Raw genomic sequence first — 16,398 nt, forward strand, 5'->3', positions numbered from 1 at the left:
CTACTAACAATTGACAACTGCATTTTTCGCACTACTGATAAATTTCTATGTCCATTAGATATAACCAATCAATAGCGCGACCACCCTTCATAAATTACTCATAAGTACAATTAGGCAAAAATTACCATCTTGTCCCTGTAGTTACATCTAACTCCTTAAGTATCATTGATCCCTCTAATGAACAATAATTCATTGGAAGCATTTATTTTCAACACTTTTTGAACTCTTATCTTGGGGAGTTTTTCCTTTGTGATCGTCATTTTGTGTGGTTCTTTTGAAATTTGAAGGACTAAAACAATCACCACAAAAATAATATTTATTTCTTCCTCTGCCACAGTCACAACCTCGACCATGACCACGATCTTGATCACGATTATTAAAATTCACAATATTCACTTCATGGAATATTGTTGTTCCAATTGGTCGAGATTGATGATTTTTCATCAATAACTCGTTATTTTGTTTGGTTACGAGAAGACATGAAATTAGTTTAGAATATTGTTTAAAACCTTTCTCTCGATATTGCTACTGTAGGAGCATTTTCGAAATGTAGAAAAATGTCTTCTCTAACATATTGATTTAAAATTTTGGAGCCTCAAGTGCATCCATTTATACGACGAGCTTTAGGAAGAAAAATTGTTTTTTCTGATGGTCACATTTTTATGACATCCATGTGTATTTTGACATCAAACACTAGTGACAAATAATTATAATCATTAATATCAAATTACAAATTCTAATTTTATAATATTTTTCATAGTAATACTATTACAAAATATTATATTTATATTAGAAATTTAATATATATCAAATATGTAAAAGAACATTTAATTTTTATTTAATTATAACGAATAGAGAAAAACCGACATACCTTTAGAACCTATCGAAAAATGATAGGAACTCTAACGTATTGTGAATTTGACGAGAAAAACAAGGCACAACGAGAACACGAATATCGAAAATATAATGTTAAAATAATATATAAATAAATAAAATAAAATAACTAAATAGCTAAATTTTGAATAAATAAGAAAAATTATAGAAAATAGAAAATTTCTCCAAAAATCTCCGCTTTCTAAAAAATTCAAAGTACCTAAACCAATCTATGTGTATCTACAAAATCCAAAAAATGACCACTTATTTATAGGAAATTTTGGAAGTAGAGAGTGACACAGATGTTAAATGACACATGGCTAACACATGTAGTAATAAAAAAAAATGATCGACGCAAAGCATGATACTAATTGGCATCTAGTATTATTATTATAGTATTTATAATAATTAATATTTTTAAGTTCTTCCAAAATATATATGAACACCTTAAACCATGGTTAGAGAATTAAGAATACATGATGGAGTTTTACGGTTCTACCCCTAGAACTGTACCAGACGATCGTTGCTCCTTAGAACTCTACACAGCCACAGAATTCCCAAATGCTTCTTCAGCTACGTTTCACTTTCAACTTTCAACTACCCATTCTTCATTTCGATTCACTACCCAAGTCAATTTCCTCAAATCCACCACTTGGTTGATCAGTAGTTTCCGGTTACACTTGATTCTAGCTACCGCCGCACCTTCCTCCGTCTTCAATGGCGGCAATGGCGATGGCGGCATCTTCGTCGTTTTGCCAACCGCTGCCTGCTGCGACCTCCGGGCAGGCCAGAAAGTTGACGTTGCTGAATAGAAGGAGACCACAAGTTTCAGCGAATTGGGGGCACTTCGCGGATGTGGTTCGCAAGGATGTGGAGTTTATAAAGGTTGGATTGAACAGAGGGATTCGTTGGGCGAATGATGCTTTTCGAATTCCGCAGGTTTCCAAGTCCATCGATGATGTTTTATGGCTTCGCAACATTGAGGACCCTCAAGCTGTTAATCTTCCTACTCCTTCTCCGCCACAACCTTCATATCCAGGTTGAGATTTCTGTAACACAATTATAATGGTTTGAATTCAACCTAGAGAATTGAGTTTAATTACGGGAATATGAAATGGTGTTTACATTCTAACTTTTTTATATAGCTATGCAGTAGCAACAACATGTTTGTAAGTGATTTTAGTGATTTTTTTTCTTTATATGTAATTTATTATAATTATTTTCATATGATCATTTTAACATTTGGTTTTAGACTTATAATTTTTATTATAGAATCAAAATTGATTTGGAATAATCAAATACATGTTTGGGAGTGATTTTCAATATTTTTTTTAATGAGAAACATTCAAACTGAATTTCATTGATAGTATGAAATTACAAAAGGACAAGAATGCCATTTGAGATTACATAATTCTATTCCATTGTGAAATAAGAGATGTAAGGTTGTAATCACAAAAAATGGGATGAATTTACACCATGTGAGAGATGTGTACAATAGGTTATAGGTGATCAAAGAAGCGAGTGAAATCCATCTCTCTGTCTTCAAAAGGGCGATGATTCCGTTCATTCCAAATGTGCCAAAGGAAGTTAATGATGAAGGTCCATAAGATCGATTTCTTGTCTTTGAACGGATAACCAGTAAGGAGCATATTTAGTAAGATGAGAGTCATTTGGAAAGACCACATGATAGTTGAAGCATGATAGCAATTTCTCCCAAAATGATTGTGCATAGTTGCAGAAGACCATAAGATGCATAATTGACTCTTCACAATGATGGAACACACCAATTCGAGGCTGATGCAATCCAAGGGGCCTTTTTAATAAGAACACCTGTTGTATTAATGCTCCCATGACTAACATCCCAAATGAAGAACCACTTTGGAAGTGATCTGAATATGAGTAAAGTGATTTTAACCATTTCAAAATCACTTACCAAACAATGAATTTATCATACAAATTGTTTGGTTGGAGCTTCTAGTTAGTTTGTGCCTCCCCAGAGGTTTCTTCTTTTTTAGTTAAAAAAAAATAATGATAATAAAGGCAGTGGTGGAACTGAATTTTAACTCCATTTTGGTAATATCTCGATTGCTTGCTTACTACTATTGGAAATTTGGAAGGATGTTTAGATTTCCTTAGAAGATTATTTTTGGTCCAAAGTTTCTATTAATTCTTTTATGGATGATAAGGCCTTAGCGAACAAATTCTATGTTGATGGTAAGTGGACGCTTTTCAGGACCTTCATCTGAAGCTTGAGCATTAGTCTAATAAGGACCACTGTCATCCGGAGTTCACTAAAAGTTATGGAGGTTGGATATTAATTAAAAACTTATATTTGGAATACTGGAAACAATCCGTCTTTGAAGCCATTGGGAAAAATTAGGGGGCTTGGTCGACATTGTCTCCCAAACCCTTAATTTTGTAGATTGTTCAACTGCTCGAATTGAAGTTTAAAAAAACATTTGTGGTTTCATTCCAACAGAAATTGTTGTTAAAGATGGTATAATTATTATTAGTAATTTCTCTCTCCAATTGGCAATATAGCTTCTGATGTAATGTCATGGTGATTTATCATTCAAAGACTTCAAATTCGGTGGATTTAAGGACGATAAAAAAGGTACTGGAAGACGAAGACTATTTTTCGAAGGAAGATAAGTTAATTTGAAGGATTTGGATGACTTTGGTCCTAATTTGGTTGTTTCAGTCTCTTCTATCAATGATATTTTTTCACAAGAAGAATCACTAAAAGAAGACAAGTATTTTTTGTCTCCTAAACCTATAGTGGATACTAACAAGGTGAAGCCAAAATTTATAGAAGTCTTCTGTCTTCATTATACTCATAAGAAAGAAGCCCTTGTTATCCTCAATGCAATTTATAAATGTTTAGAGTTCCATCATTGCGCTCTTTTGCAGCTGAGCAATTGGCATTGGCAAGCCAATTTCCTAGGCCAACTATTGTAGAAACCAAATCTCCAATTAAAGAACAAACCAGTAGGCTGCTAATGGACAACTAAGAGGCTGAGGAAGAAGGATGAAAAAGAACAGGAAAAAGCAAATTGCATTGAGAGACAAATTGTGGAGACAAATGATATGAGCTTAAGACGGCTGAAGAAGATGTTCAAGGAAAAACTCCAACTTAGCAAAATGAAGATGGACAATAATAACATCAACACAAAAGTTGTTGGAGGTGGGGGGAAGGTGAGAACTGCTTTACAGCCAGTGCCAAAAAACAGAACGACAATGGATGAATTGGAGAAGAGATTTTAGATGTTTGAGAAAAGAGAAAATTGTGCATGGTTCAAACTGTGATTTGCCTCATGTTTCTTTTTTTTTTTGTCTTGAATTTGGGTTTCATTTACTGTGGGGTTTTATTTTCCATGATTTTTTTTATCAATCAGCACAACAAAGCCCTTCTTGTGAAATGGCTTTGGCATTTTCACCTTGAAAAGGACTCCCCCTGACGTATTTTGATTAAGGCCAGATATGGCTCACAGCATTACGACTTTGAAGCTTCTGTTGGAAGACATTCTTCATCTAGAAGTCCTTGGAAGTACACTCTTATTCTTCATAGTCATAGCTTATCTTTCCTTATCGCTAATTGGAAACATTTTTTGTATACCCTCTGAATGAGGCCTCTGTATTCTTTAGTCATCTTTGGATATTTCATTCTATCAATGAAATCGTTTTTTATAAAAAAAATAATAATAATAATAATAATCCAAGATGATTTTTGAGAGGGAAAAATGAGGTAAACAATTAGTTTGTCCGATTTTTGTTCATTGGTTTAATAATGAAAGGTATGCAGTTTGCGTGTAAAGAAAAAAAAAACATTAATTTCTTCTTCACATTCAATAGAGCCTCACAATGTTGTTCTAGCGCAGGATTAGTCTCCACATCCTGTCAAGCATTTTAAGCAATCAGTTATCTCTCTCCTTGGGTTAGATGTTCAATTTATTTAAGGGTCTCCATCTCCCATTCTCCTAAAGTGGCTTTGTCCTTTTTTGGTTATGTTGAGGAATCAATTGCAAGTGTACGCAATGAGGATTTTGAAATAATATTGGTTTTTCCCCAACATGGACAGATTGAATCCTCTATTCTAAAACTTCACCTTCTTCTAGGGTTTTCGAGCTGCTGTTGCAGCTGGAGCAAAAGAAGTGGCAGTCTTTGCACCAGCCTCTGAATCATTTTCAAAATCCAACATCAATTGTAGCATTGAAGAAAGTTTTGATCGTTACCGTGCTGTAACTTCTGCTGCAAAAGAGCTTGCAATCCCTGTTTGAGGGTATGCTTCCATAAATATCTAACTTTGACATTGATCTGCATCAATGTCCACATAAAAGAAAGTATGTTTCAAGATGAAAGAAAACGAGCTTGAGCTTAAAGGTGAATCGATGTCGCTCTCCATTGAACTTGATCCTCGTTTCGGTGGTACACGAACGAAAATCACAGAAATCAACCGCAATAAATCGTTTTTCATCTCCATCACACATCCCTGTGTCAAATGGCTTACAGACCGTTTCAAGGAACTCAACTATGCACCCTTGAATCAGAGGTTTTTCGAGGAAACATGCATGGAAGAATTTACCATCTCAGTAGAAAAGACACAGAATCGATAAGGGATCATTGCAGAAGTTGCCAAACTAGAGAACAATGGAGGCTTAATAAGCTATTAGTACTCATTGGAGAAGATAGAAAAGGATGGAAAGGCTTATTATCTCTCCTCATTGCTTCTTCACCTACCTCACGGCCTCCTCCATCACTAAAGGTGCTTACACTCCAACTCTCCTTTTCACTTTTGCTGACGGCTACAATCTATGGATTTCAAGGATGTATGGTCCGTCCGTTGAACAAAACAAAGAATACTTCATCACTGAGCTCGATGATCTTTACTGTCTTGTGGATGAAAATTGGATTATTGGGGGTGATTTCAACCTCATTCGCTGGCCTCACGAAATATCAGATTGATGCACACCCAACAGTAACATGACGACTTTCAATCCCTTTATGCTCATCGATTTGCCTATCATAAACGGCCTATACACTTGGATTGATTTTAGGTCTTCTCTAACACACTCAAGGATCGACCTGTTTCTCATTACCGATTCCATCATCAGTAAGTTCCAAGATGCTTCATTGAAAAGAGTAGACAGACCAACTTCCGACCATCACCCTCTCCTCTTGACACTTGGTAAACAAAAATAGGGCCCTTCCCCTTTCAGATTCGATGTAGCTTAATTGCAAAAGCTTCCTTCCTTTTGTTACTGAATGGTGGACACACCACCCTTGTATCGGTCACCCTGGGCACGGTTTCATCAACAAATTGAAGGGGCTGAAACAAGCAATTAAAGATTGGAATGTTGCCACTTCTGGAATTATAGAGGCTAGGCGTGAAGCTCTTCAAAGGGAGCTATGCCAAATCGATCTTGTCGCGGAAACTGGCCCTTTATCAGCATCCCTCGTGAACCAGAGACTCGAGATTAAAGACCAAATTCAGTCTATTGATGTTTCTGAGGAAATCAAATGGAGACAGAAATGCAAATCTATTTGGCTGAAGAACGGGGATGAAAATACTTCTTTCCGCCACAAGTTTGCTGCTGCAAAGAAGAGAAAAAGTTGTATCGCTGAAATCATTAGTGAACAGAATGTTTGTTTGCTGCAAGATGGGGAAATTGAAGCAGAATTCATCTCTTTCTACAAACGACTATTCACCAAATTGCCTGGGAGAAGTTTTTTGCCACATCCTTTGACTTGGGACCCTATTGACAGTGAGCAAAGCCCCTCCCTTGAAGATCCCTTTACTGAGACAGAAATTTGGTTGGCTATTAAGGCATTGGGTATTAACAAATCGCCGGGGCTTGATGGTTTCACCGCAGAACTCTTTAAAAAATTGTGGAACATCCTTAAGAACGATATACTTAGTGTGTTCCAAGATTTTTTTGAGAATGGAATCATCAATGCAAATGTAAACGAGACATATATTTGCCTTATACCAAAGATGATCGATGCCAAGAAAGTGGGGGATTACCGACCTATCAGCTCAACCACCTGCCTTTACAAAATCATTGCCAGTGTTCTATCAAACCGTCTCAAGAAAGTTCACCCTTCTACCATCATGGCCTACCAATCTGCATTCGTTGAAGGAAGATAGATCTTAGATGCCTCTCTGATTGCAAACGAGATTGTTGAACATTAGCATACTAGTAAAACCAAAGGAGTGGCGATCAAACTTGAAATTGAAAAGGCCTTCGACAAGGTTGATTGGGATTATCTCGAAAAAATTTTGAAGCACAAAGATTTTGGTAATAAGTGGCGACTCTGGATTCGAGGTTGCATCTCTTCCACCGATTTTGTCATCATCATTAATGGCAAACCTAGAGGGAAATTCAAAGCCACTTGAGGCCTTCATCAAGGCGATCCTCTCTCCTCATTCCTGTTCATCCTTATTATGGACAGTCTTAGAAGGATTCTCTCTTTGGCCAGTGATACCAGCCTCATTAGTGGCTATCATGTTCCTCGATCTACCCACAACATCACCCACCTTCTCTTTGTTGACGACACTCTTCTCTTCTCCTCTTACAATGAGAGTAAGATTGATAATCTTGTCAATCTTATCAGCCTATTTGAAGAAGCTTTGGGGCTGAATATTAACAGGCACAAGTCCGAACTTTTGGGGATCAATTGGACGATACATGGGTTATTTCTATTGCTGGAACATACGGCTACAAAGTAGGACAGTGGCCTGCTACTTACCTGGGTCTTCCCTTATATGGAAGCCTTCCTCCACTTCCTTTTGGCAGCCAATCTTGGAAAAGATTGATAAAAAATTAAACTCTTGGCAGCATAACTTTCTCTCCAAAGGTGGCCGTCAGACACTTCTCAATGCCACTCTTGCAAACCAACCCATTTATTACCTCTCCCTCTTGCGTGCTCCCACAAAAATTACGGAGGGCATTGAACGATCCTTCAGAATTTTCTTATGGTCTGGCCACAGTAACAGAAAATTATCTCACCTTCTTAGATGGGATTGTCTCAAGAAATCATTGGATGAAGGGAGGCTGGGAATTATTGACATCAATCAGCACAACAAAGCGCTCCTTGCCAAATGGCTATGGCGTTTTCACTGAAAAGGATTCCCTCTGGCGTATTTTGATCAAGGCCAGATACGACTCACATCATTTTGACTTAGAGGCCTCTGTTGGAAGGCCATCATCTTCTCGTAGTCCTTGGAAGTACATTCTCCAACAAAAGGACCTCATATATGGCAACATTCATTACAACATTGGTAATGGCACATCAACTTCATTCTGGCACGATATTTGGCTTGGTGATATCCCCCTCAAACAGGTCTTTCCAAAGCTTTATCATTTGGCAGGTAACAAAGAGGCATCTGTGAAGGAGCTTTGGAATTACGAACAATGCACTTGGAGGATGAATTTTGGAAGATTCCTTAAGGGTGACGAAATTCTCGAATGGGCTGAATTCACACACACTGTCCCTAATCTCCTCCACACTGACCATGATGACGTATGGTCTTGGAAACTTGAGCCTAAAGGCTTCACTACAAAATCTCTGTACACTACCTCATTTCCAGCCCGCTTGCCTCTTCAAAAATTTTATACAAGGCGATTTGGAACTGCCTTTGCCCAAGGAAAGTAAAATTCCTTCTATGGGAACTTGGGAAGTGACCCATGCTTGCCTCAATACTATGGATAGGCTCCAAAAACGGTGCCCTTGGATTAGCCTCTCTCCCTCTTGGTGCTGCCTCTGCCAACAGTCTAATAAATCTGTTCAGCATGTGTTTATTGATTGCCCTTTCATTAGCAAGATCTGGATCGAGGTTATGGAGGCTTTTGGCTGGTCTTCAACTCTCCCTAATGATACTCAAAGCTGGCTTCGTTCGATGGTCTGTCATCACCCTTTCAAAGCTTCTAAAGGTCGTCTATGGCTGATTATTTCGAATCTTCCAAGGAAAATCTCGATCGACAAAGGACATCCTTGATATTGGCATCCAATCTGCTTCTTTTTGGTGTAAAGATTTACTGACTACACATAGTCATAGCTTATCTTTTCTTGTTGCTAATTGGAAACATTTTTTGTATACCCTCTAAATGAGGCCCTTTGATCCATTGTCTCTTTTGGATTTTCATTCAATCAATGAAATCGTTTCTTATCCAAAACAAAGTGTAAGCAATGAGGAAGATGAACTTCTTATGGAGGAAACAGACATCAAGAGTTATTATTAGACGATCTATTTTCAAGACTTATAATAATCTATTTTCAAGAGAAGACAATGGACCAATTAGATCAAAGGCTATTGTAGTAGCAACACCATCTTCTTCTCCTTTAATTCCCAATTTCTATTCCTTGGTTTAGGTTTTCTGGTTTTTAAATGCGGGCAATTCCTTTTAGGTCTCCAAGAGTTACAACTGTCTTGTTTGACTAGAATTGATAACATTCTTATGGTTTTTCTAGGGCAGTTTATTTGACTGTTAGAGAATCTTAAAGTCCTAATTGATTTGGCTCTTGTTTCTAGTTCTTTATTTTTTGGTATGTGGTGGTTTCCCAGCTCATTTTCAGTTCTCATTCTTCTCCTTGTGAATTTTTACTGTTTTTTGACATGTTGCAGTGAAATCTTTCTAGTTAGTTTTTTGTTTTGATATTTCGCTGTGGCCCGCACCCTTTGGTTTGGTCTGTCTCATGGCTTCTTTAGGGTGCTCTCTCTCCATGTTTTTGGTGTTTTTTAGATTCAGGCTTTTCGTTTATTTGGCTTGTACTCATAATCTCATCATCAGTTGTAAATGTTTCTTATATATTTCTTATCTAGAAGATTTTGTATATTTAAGCATTAGTCTCTTTTCATTATATCAACGAAAATTGTCGTCTCCTTTTAAAAAAAAAAAAGGGTTTGTGCCGGTTACACATGGTTGTCTCTCTTACCATCTATATCCCATTTTATTGTAATAATGTTCATTGTTACTTATACATATTCACACATATCCTTTGGCGTGCAGAACTCTCTGGTGTTGATTTGGTCATGGCTGATCTTAAGGCCTTAGAAGCATATGCCGTTTATTATTATTCTCTATCTAAAATTTGGACAAAGCCACTTCCTGAGGTCTATGATCCACAAAGTGTTGCTGAATATTTCGGGTGCAGGCCTCATATTGTGGGTCTTCGATTGCTAGAGGTATTAGTCCAATCTTATATGTATCATGTTTATGTATATTTGTTTATCTGTGCGGATGGATAAAGGCAACAGCATTGCACACACCAAGGGTTTTAATTCCATCCTGAACTAGCCATTACCCTTGCAATTGGATGAACTAGATGCTTATTGCATTTACCATGTTTGCTATTGGAAGGTATTTTCTTCATTTGCTTCCGCAGCAATAAGGATTCGAATGTCTAGAGTGCAAAAGTTTCCGGGGACAACTTCAGATGGAGACAATGATGAATCTAAATCCAAATTCGGGTTGGTGCTTAAGGAAACCCTCTTAAACTTGGGCCCCACTTTTATCAAAGGTTTTTGTAACTCCAAATTGTTGAACTTGTCCTTACAAACCTCGTTAATATTTTATCCATGGCATGCTAACTTTGTCACTCTAATGCAGTTGGTCAGTCCCTTTCTACAAGACCAGATATCATTGGTAGTGAAATTTCAAAGGTTAGACGAAAGAATCTTGCTTGCATCTCTTTAAAATACTTTTGGTGGCAAGATAAATGTGTGTCCTAACTTTTCTGTCTTTTTCTTCTTACCTGCCCATTGCTGTTTTCCTGGATATCACCGAACCTAGATTTGTTTTCTCATCACTGTAATGATAGAACTTTAAATATTGAACTCTCTACATTTTTAATGTTTGTTGTCCATTCAAAGTAAACTGTAATGACTAGTTTGTTATTTGCTTCTTTATCTTGTATTTCAAAATTTTAATTGCAGGCTTTGTCTGAGCTACATGATCAAATTCCTCCTTTTCCCAGGACCATTGCTATGAAAATCATTCAGGAGGAATTAGGTTCTCCCATAGAATCATTTTTCAGCTACATCTCTGAAGAACCTGTGGCTGCAGCATCTTTTGGTCAGGTGTCTGTCTTTGAAAAAAATATCTGCTTGTAAATATTTATTCAGATTTCAATATGGGGATATCTTGAAGATTGAGTTTTTAAACATATAGGTCTATCGTGGAAGAACCCTTGATGGGATTAGTGTGGCTGTGAAGGTTCAACGCCCTAATATGCTTCATGTGGTAGTGCGTGATGTCTATATTCTTCGACTTGGGGTGTGTATTGTCTTTCAATGATGTCTAATTTTCTTTATGTACATTTATATTACACGTTGCTTTAATATAAATGGTTTTTTCAGCTTGGATTGTTGCAAAAGCTAGCAAAGAGAAAAAGTGACCTTCGCCTGTATGCTGATGAACTGGGGAAAGGTTTGCTTGGGGAATTGGATTATAATTTAGAGGCCACGAATGCAACAGAGTTTCTGGTTGGCACTTCATACTACCTTCAATGTTACACTTCTTTTAGAATTATGTCTAAGAAGAGCTTTAGAAAATATTCAGAATTCTTGCTGTTTGGTTTAATGCTTCATTACATTTAATTTTATTAATGCACCTTTGTACAACATACCCTTGGACCTTGGTGGTTGCCTAATTAATCATTTTTTCTCCTGTCATTTTCAGTGGCGTGTTTTTGTTTCATTTTGTTTAGGAAGAAAATAAATCCGTCGTGTTAGACACACCTAGCTCTTCTTGGACATGATGATATAAATTCTTATTTGATCTTGGTGTTTAAGTATGTAAAATATTGTTGACAAAAAAACCACATTCCTTGAAAATCCAACTCACTACATTCTACTTTTTGTTTTTTTTTTTTTTGGTGTCTGACATTTGATGCTGACTTTGACTTTTCCTTCCCTTCTGTTCATCTCTCATATATGCTAATAAGATTATATCAAATGGTTTTACTGCTTGTGCAGGAAACTCATTCCCGTTTTCCATTTATGCATGTGCCCAAAGTTTTCAGACATTTAAGTCGAAAGAGAGTCTTGACTATGGAGTGGATTTCTGGTGACAGTCCAACTGATTTACTCACTATATCTACTGGGAAACCTAGCTCACCATATTCAGAAAGGCAAAAAGTTGATGCCAAAAGGCGTCTTCTTGATTTGGTGTGCTGAATTTGCATTGCACAGACAATTTTGTGTTCCCAAGACCCCCATTGCTTGTATAAAATTAATTAATAGGTTGTTATTCTTCTAGGTTAACAAAGGAGTTGAGGCAACATTAGTTCAGCTTCTTGATACTGGATTACTACATGCTGATCCACATCCTGGAAACTTGCGTTACATACCTTCTGGACAAATAGGGTAATTTTCACTGCCTGGTGTAAGTATGGACTATTTTCTGTTGAAAGGTCTATCAACATTTCATCCTGCCAGGTTTCTGGACTTTGGTTTACTTTGTCGGATGGAGGAGAAGCATCAAGTAGCAATGCTTGCATCCATTGTTCACATTGTAAACGGAGAATGGGCTTCCCTTGTTGAAGCTCTTTCTGAAATGGATGTCGTGAGGCCTGGGACTAATATGCGGCGTGTTACTTTGGTATCACATCTGCTTTCTCCATTCATTAAGAATTCTGCAGTTTGTTTAAGAGAGCCAATGCTTTTCCCAGATAGGAATCTCTGCAAGGCCCTGCATTTGCATTGACATGTGACCAATAATCATGTTTCAGGATTTGGAATATGCCTTAGGAGAAGTAGAATTTAAAGCTGGAATTCCTGATGTAAAGTTCAGTAAGGTGAGATTGAGTGAGATCTTGCCATTTATTCTTTCGAACGTATCATAAGACCTTGATAGCGGTATTGCGTATTACAGTTATGGTGTTTAATTCTTGCTATGTTTAAGAGTTGAGGAAATGAATAGAATTAACCTTATGAAAGAAGATGGTCTGTGTTGGTTTATATCCTTGGTAAAGGGATTGCAAAATCCTCTTATTATTGCATCATTATTGGCCTGATCAGTTAATGGAATATTGAAGTAAAAGCTATTCCTTATCATTTTTATAGGTAATCAGACATATATTGGTACTGATCACTCAGTGCTTGGTTTAATTCATGCACTTGATTTCATTCTTGGGTCTTATTATATGGTCAATGTTTGTGAGCGATTTTAAAAGGGTCAAAATCAATTTTTTTTCCCATTTTTAAAATTACTCCCAAATATGCTTTTAATTCTTCCAATTTAATTTGATAGCATGAAATAACGTTTAAAAGTATAAAGCTAAAGATTAAATTGATTTTGAATGATTAAAAGCATATTTAGGAATGATTTTGAACATGGCATGTGATTCCATTTCAAATTCACTCTCAGTCAGTTTTAAATAACCTCATGACAAGGACTAAGCCACTTGAAGGAAGTGTCCTAGTCTCCTCTATCCCTAATCTATTATTTGTATAAATTGGCCGAGAAATTATGGAAGGAAATGTAAACACATTCCTAATTCCATTGCCAGTGAATTAGTGTAAATTCTGAATAAACATGCATTGTATTACTCTTATTCTTCTTATAACTGCATTGTATTACTCTTATTCTTCTTATAACTGCATTGTTTAAATATACTGTGATTGTTACTTCTCCTAGATACATGGTCATCGTTGTTAAATATGCATTATACTTCCTGCATTCGAGCTATAGCTAACAGTGTTTCTACTTCATATTATTGCTGGCTGAATGCTGGCGAATACTTCCATTTAGGTTCTTGGCAAAATCTGGTCTGTAGCCCTTAAGTACCAGTTCCGCATGCCTCCATACTATACACTAATGCTACGGTCTCTTGCCTCCTTGGAAGGTGAGCTATTACATGCCATTTTTAGAACTTATTTTGCTTTTAACTCAGCATATTTGTTAGAAATTTTTACATTGAGTATACTAGATCATTGTACCCTTGGTTTTGTTTATATATGAATCCTCAAGACTATAACAAGAAGGGTTGTTATTTAATGAGACTCCGATATAATAAAATAAAGCATCTTTATGTTAAAAAGTAGGTTAAATTACAAGTTTAGTTTAGGTACTTTTAGGTTTGTGTATGTTTAAAATAAAGCATCTGCATGCTAAAAAACAGGTTAAAATCTTTTACAATTGGTTTATAACATTTTCATCCCTGTTTCTATCTATCCCTTGCTAATATAATGACCATCGAATGTTCAAATTTATTATTATTATTATTTTTTCTGTCGTATCCTCAGGTTTGGCATTAGCCGCAGATAAAGATTTCAAGACCTTTGAAGCTGCATTCCCTTATGTTGTTCAGAAACTTCTTACTGAAAATTCAGTTGCAACCCGAAAAATATTACATTCGGTATTCAATTCTCTAGAAACTTTGATAAATAATTTCCAGGGTTTTACTTGGTCGATATTTGTTGATGATAGTGATATTTTTGAAGTTATAGATAGCGATTGGAATGTCTAATATTCATTCTTGTTTCTACTTTCTAAATTCTCATAATATCATATTCAGGACATGTTTTATTTGATGATAATACTTTTTTTAATGATTGAAATGATGCAGCTATAAGTTTAATGCTTCTGGATGTTATGAACATTCCTATTTTTCTCACTGTTGCATCAATTACATCTTCTTCTCAATATTCACTGTGCATTTTGTTAATACAGCATACCCTGTTGAAGTTGTCGTCATTCTTTGTAGAAAATGTTAGACGATGGATCAGTATTTCAACTTTCACCGTTTGTTTTTCTTTGCAGGTGGTTCTAAACAAAAAGAAAGAATTTGAATGGCAAAGAGTTGTTCTTTTCCTAAGAGTAGGTGCAATGAGGTATGTAAGCTTATGTTTCATTTCACCATCTGCTGAATTCGTAATGCTCTTCTACACTCTCATAAGTCGTTCATTTATTGGGAGAAGTGTTATATCTTTCAAATGTACCCATAGTTATTATTTATACTCTTGTTTGGGTTGAAAAAGCGTCTCCAAGATTATTGGTGATAGGGGAATGAGATCCTTCAATTAAGAAAAGGGGTGATAAAAAAGCAGAGTCGTATAGAGATGTAGAAACTTGTAGGAGTTTCCTGCTTGGGGCTGATGGCTGAGTACTTTACATCCAAAGACAGTAAACTTGCTTTAAGAATAGCCAGACCTCCAAGATAGTCTATTTTGATGAATTTATCATTCAAACTTAATAGCATATGAATCCAACACCCTTTTATGTATTGAATTTCAGGAAAGGTTTGCAACGAGTGATAGCTCCACATAATGAGGCAGACATTGAACATTCAACCGTTAAAGCTAATAATTGGGCAGCCACTGAATATTCAACCGTTAAAGCTAACAGTGACCTCGATGTTGTGAATTTAATTACAAGGCTATTAGTATCCAAAGAAGGTGCAGTGCTTAGGAGACTCATAATGACAGTAGTAAGTGTAACAAACAATCTTCTATCTTAGTTAAATAATATTATGTTCTAGACCGAGCATCTGTGGTAAGTTGAAGTATTCTTAAAGTCTCATTATCAAAGTCAAAGTCACACAGTTGATGATTCTAAATGCCAATCCATTTTCAAACAACTTGTTTAATTCACAACCTTACTTGAACAGGATCAGTTGTATAGACTATATAACTGTCTTTGCGTTCTAAAAAATCTACCAGTTGAACTCTTATCTTTGCATCTTGATGAACAGAATGGAGCTTCACTGATCCAAGCAATGGTTTCTAAAGAATCAAAATTCTTCCGTCAACAACTTTGCACGATCGTGGCTGATACAATATACCAATGGGCACTTAAAACGCTAGGACAGAGCACCCGAGCTACCGCTACCGAGCTGGGTACAACGGCTAGAATGGGAATTCCATCGGACAGGAAAGGGAGAAGTAGTTCACAGTTAACAACAGGCCAAATTGATTACAGTTCGTTCTTGAATGACCGGCGGATCAAATTGCTTTTCTCTAAGGTGCTCAAATCCGCTAGCACAAAACCAACTTTAATGCTTAAGTTCTTGTGGACATCCTCCATAATCTTTGCAACAGCTTTGGCAATGGCTTGCCATCGGATAGTCGTGTCCTTGTCTGAAGCGTATTTGGGCCCCTTATCGCTTAGTCCCAAGCAATACGCAGTAACTGCAGGCTGAGTCCTTTGTTTGCAGTCTCCAGAAAGCTTATGAAGACTGAATGCTTAGTGGATAATTTGCTCAATCTCCTCTTAATTCATAGGTGTATTGTATTCCATCCAATCCAAGGCCATTATGGCTGAGCTGTACATCTTGTATTAATTGCATTTTTTTTTTCTTTCCTAATGGATATATTACTATAGGAATTTATTGTCTGTAATAACTCATGTACAATAGTCTAAATATCAAGATCTTGCTCGATCATCAAATGAGCAAAGTATACCTAAAATTCTAACTTTAACTAGTGTCTTATTTTCTTCTCATTAGATCGAAAATATAGATCATATTCTCAAATGTCAATAGTCAACGTAGTACATTAAAAACACTAGAAAGTAAACATCAATC

General features: G+C 36.4%; 1 protein-coding gene across 1 annotated transcript; it reads left to right on the plus strand.

The window, feature by feature from the left end:
- The first annotated feature begins 1,406 nt into the window (after positions 1-1,406).
- On the plus strand, positions 1,407-16,291 carry LOC120082243 (uncharacterized protein sll0005). Its single transcript, XM_039037521.1, has 16 exons — positions 1,407-1,912; positions 9,882-10,057; positions 10,233-10,392; positions 10,482-10,534; positions 10,808-10,951; positions 11,043-11,147; positions 11,231-11,356; positions 11,849-12,040; positions 12,132-12,238; positions 12,311-12,473; positions 12,604-12,669; positions 13,626-13,719; positions 14,120-14,232; positions 14,637-14,707; positions 15,111-15,303; positions 15,568-16,291. The coding sequence occupies exons 1-16, from the start codon at positions 1,591-1,593 to the stop codon at positions 16,012-16,014; spliced, it is 2,532 nt and encodes an 843-aa protein (XP_038893449.1). The 5' UTR covers positions 1,407-1,590; the 3' UTR covers positions 16,015-16,291.
- The last annotated feature ends 107 nt before the right edge of the window (positions 16,292-16,398 follow it).

The sequence above is a fragment of the Benincasa hispida genome, chromosome 7, assembly GCF_009727055.1.
Source record: "Benincasa hispida cultivar B227 chromosome 7, ASM972705v1, whole genome shotgun sequence".
Taxonomy (NCBI): Eukaryota; Viridiplantae; Streptophyta; class Magnoliopsida; order Cucurbitales; family Cucurbitaceae; genus Benincasa; species Benincasa hispida.

Coding starts and splice junctions, on each gene's coding strand:
- LOC120082243 (XM_039037521.1), top strand. CDS start 1,591: ATGGCGGCAATGGCGATGGCGGCATCTTCGTCGTTTTGCCAACCGCTG. Junction 1,913..9,881: donor GCCACAACCTTCATATCCAG/GTTGAGATTTCT, acceptor TTTGGCGTGCAG/AACTCTCTGGTGTTGATTTG. Junction 11,148..11,230: donor TCTATATTCTTCGACTTGGG/GTGTGTATTGTC, acceptor TGGTTTTTTCAG/CTTGGATTGTTGCAAAAGCT.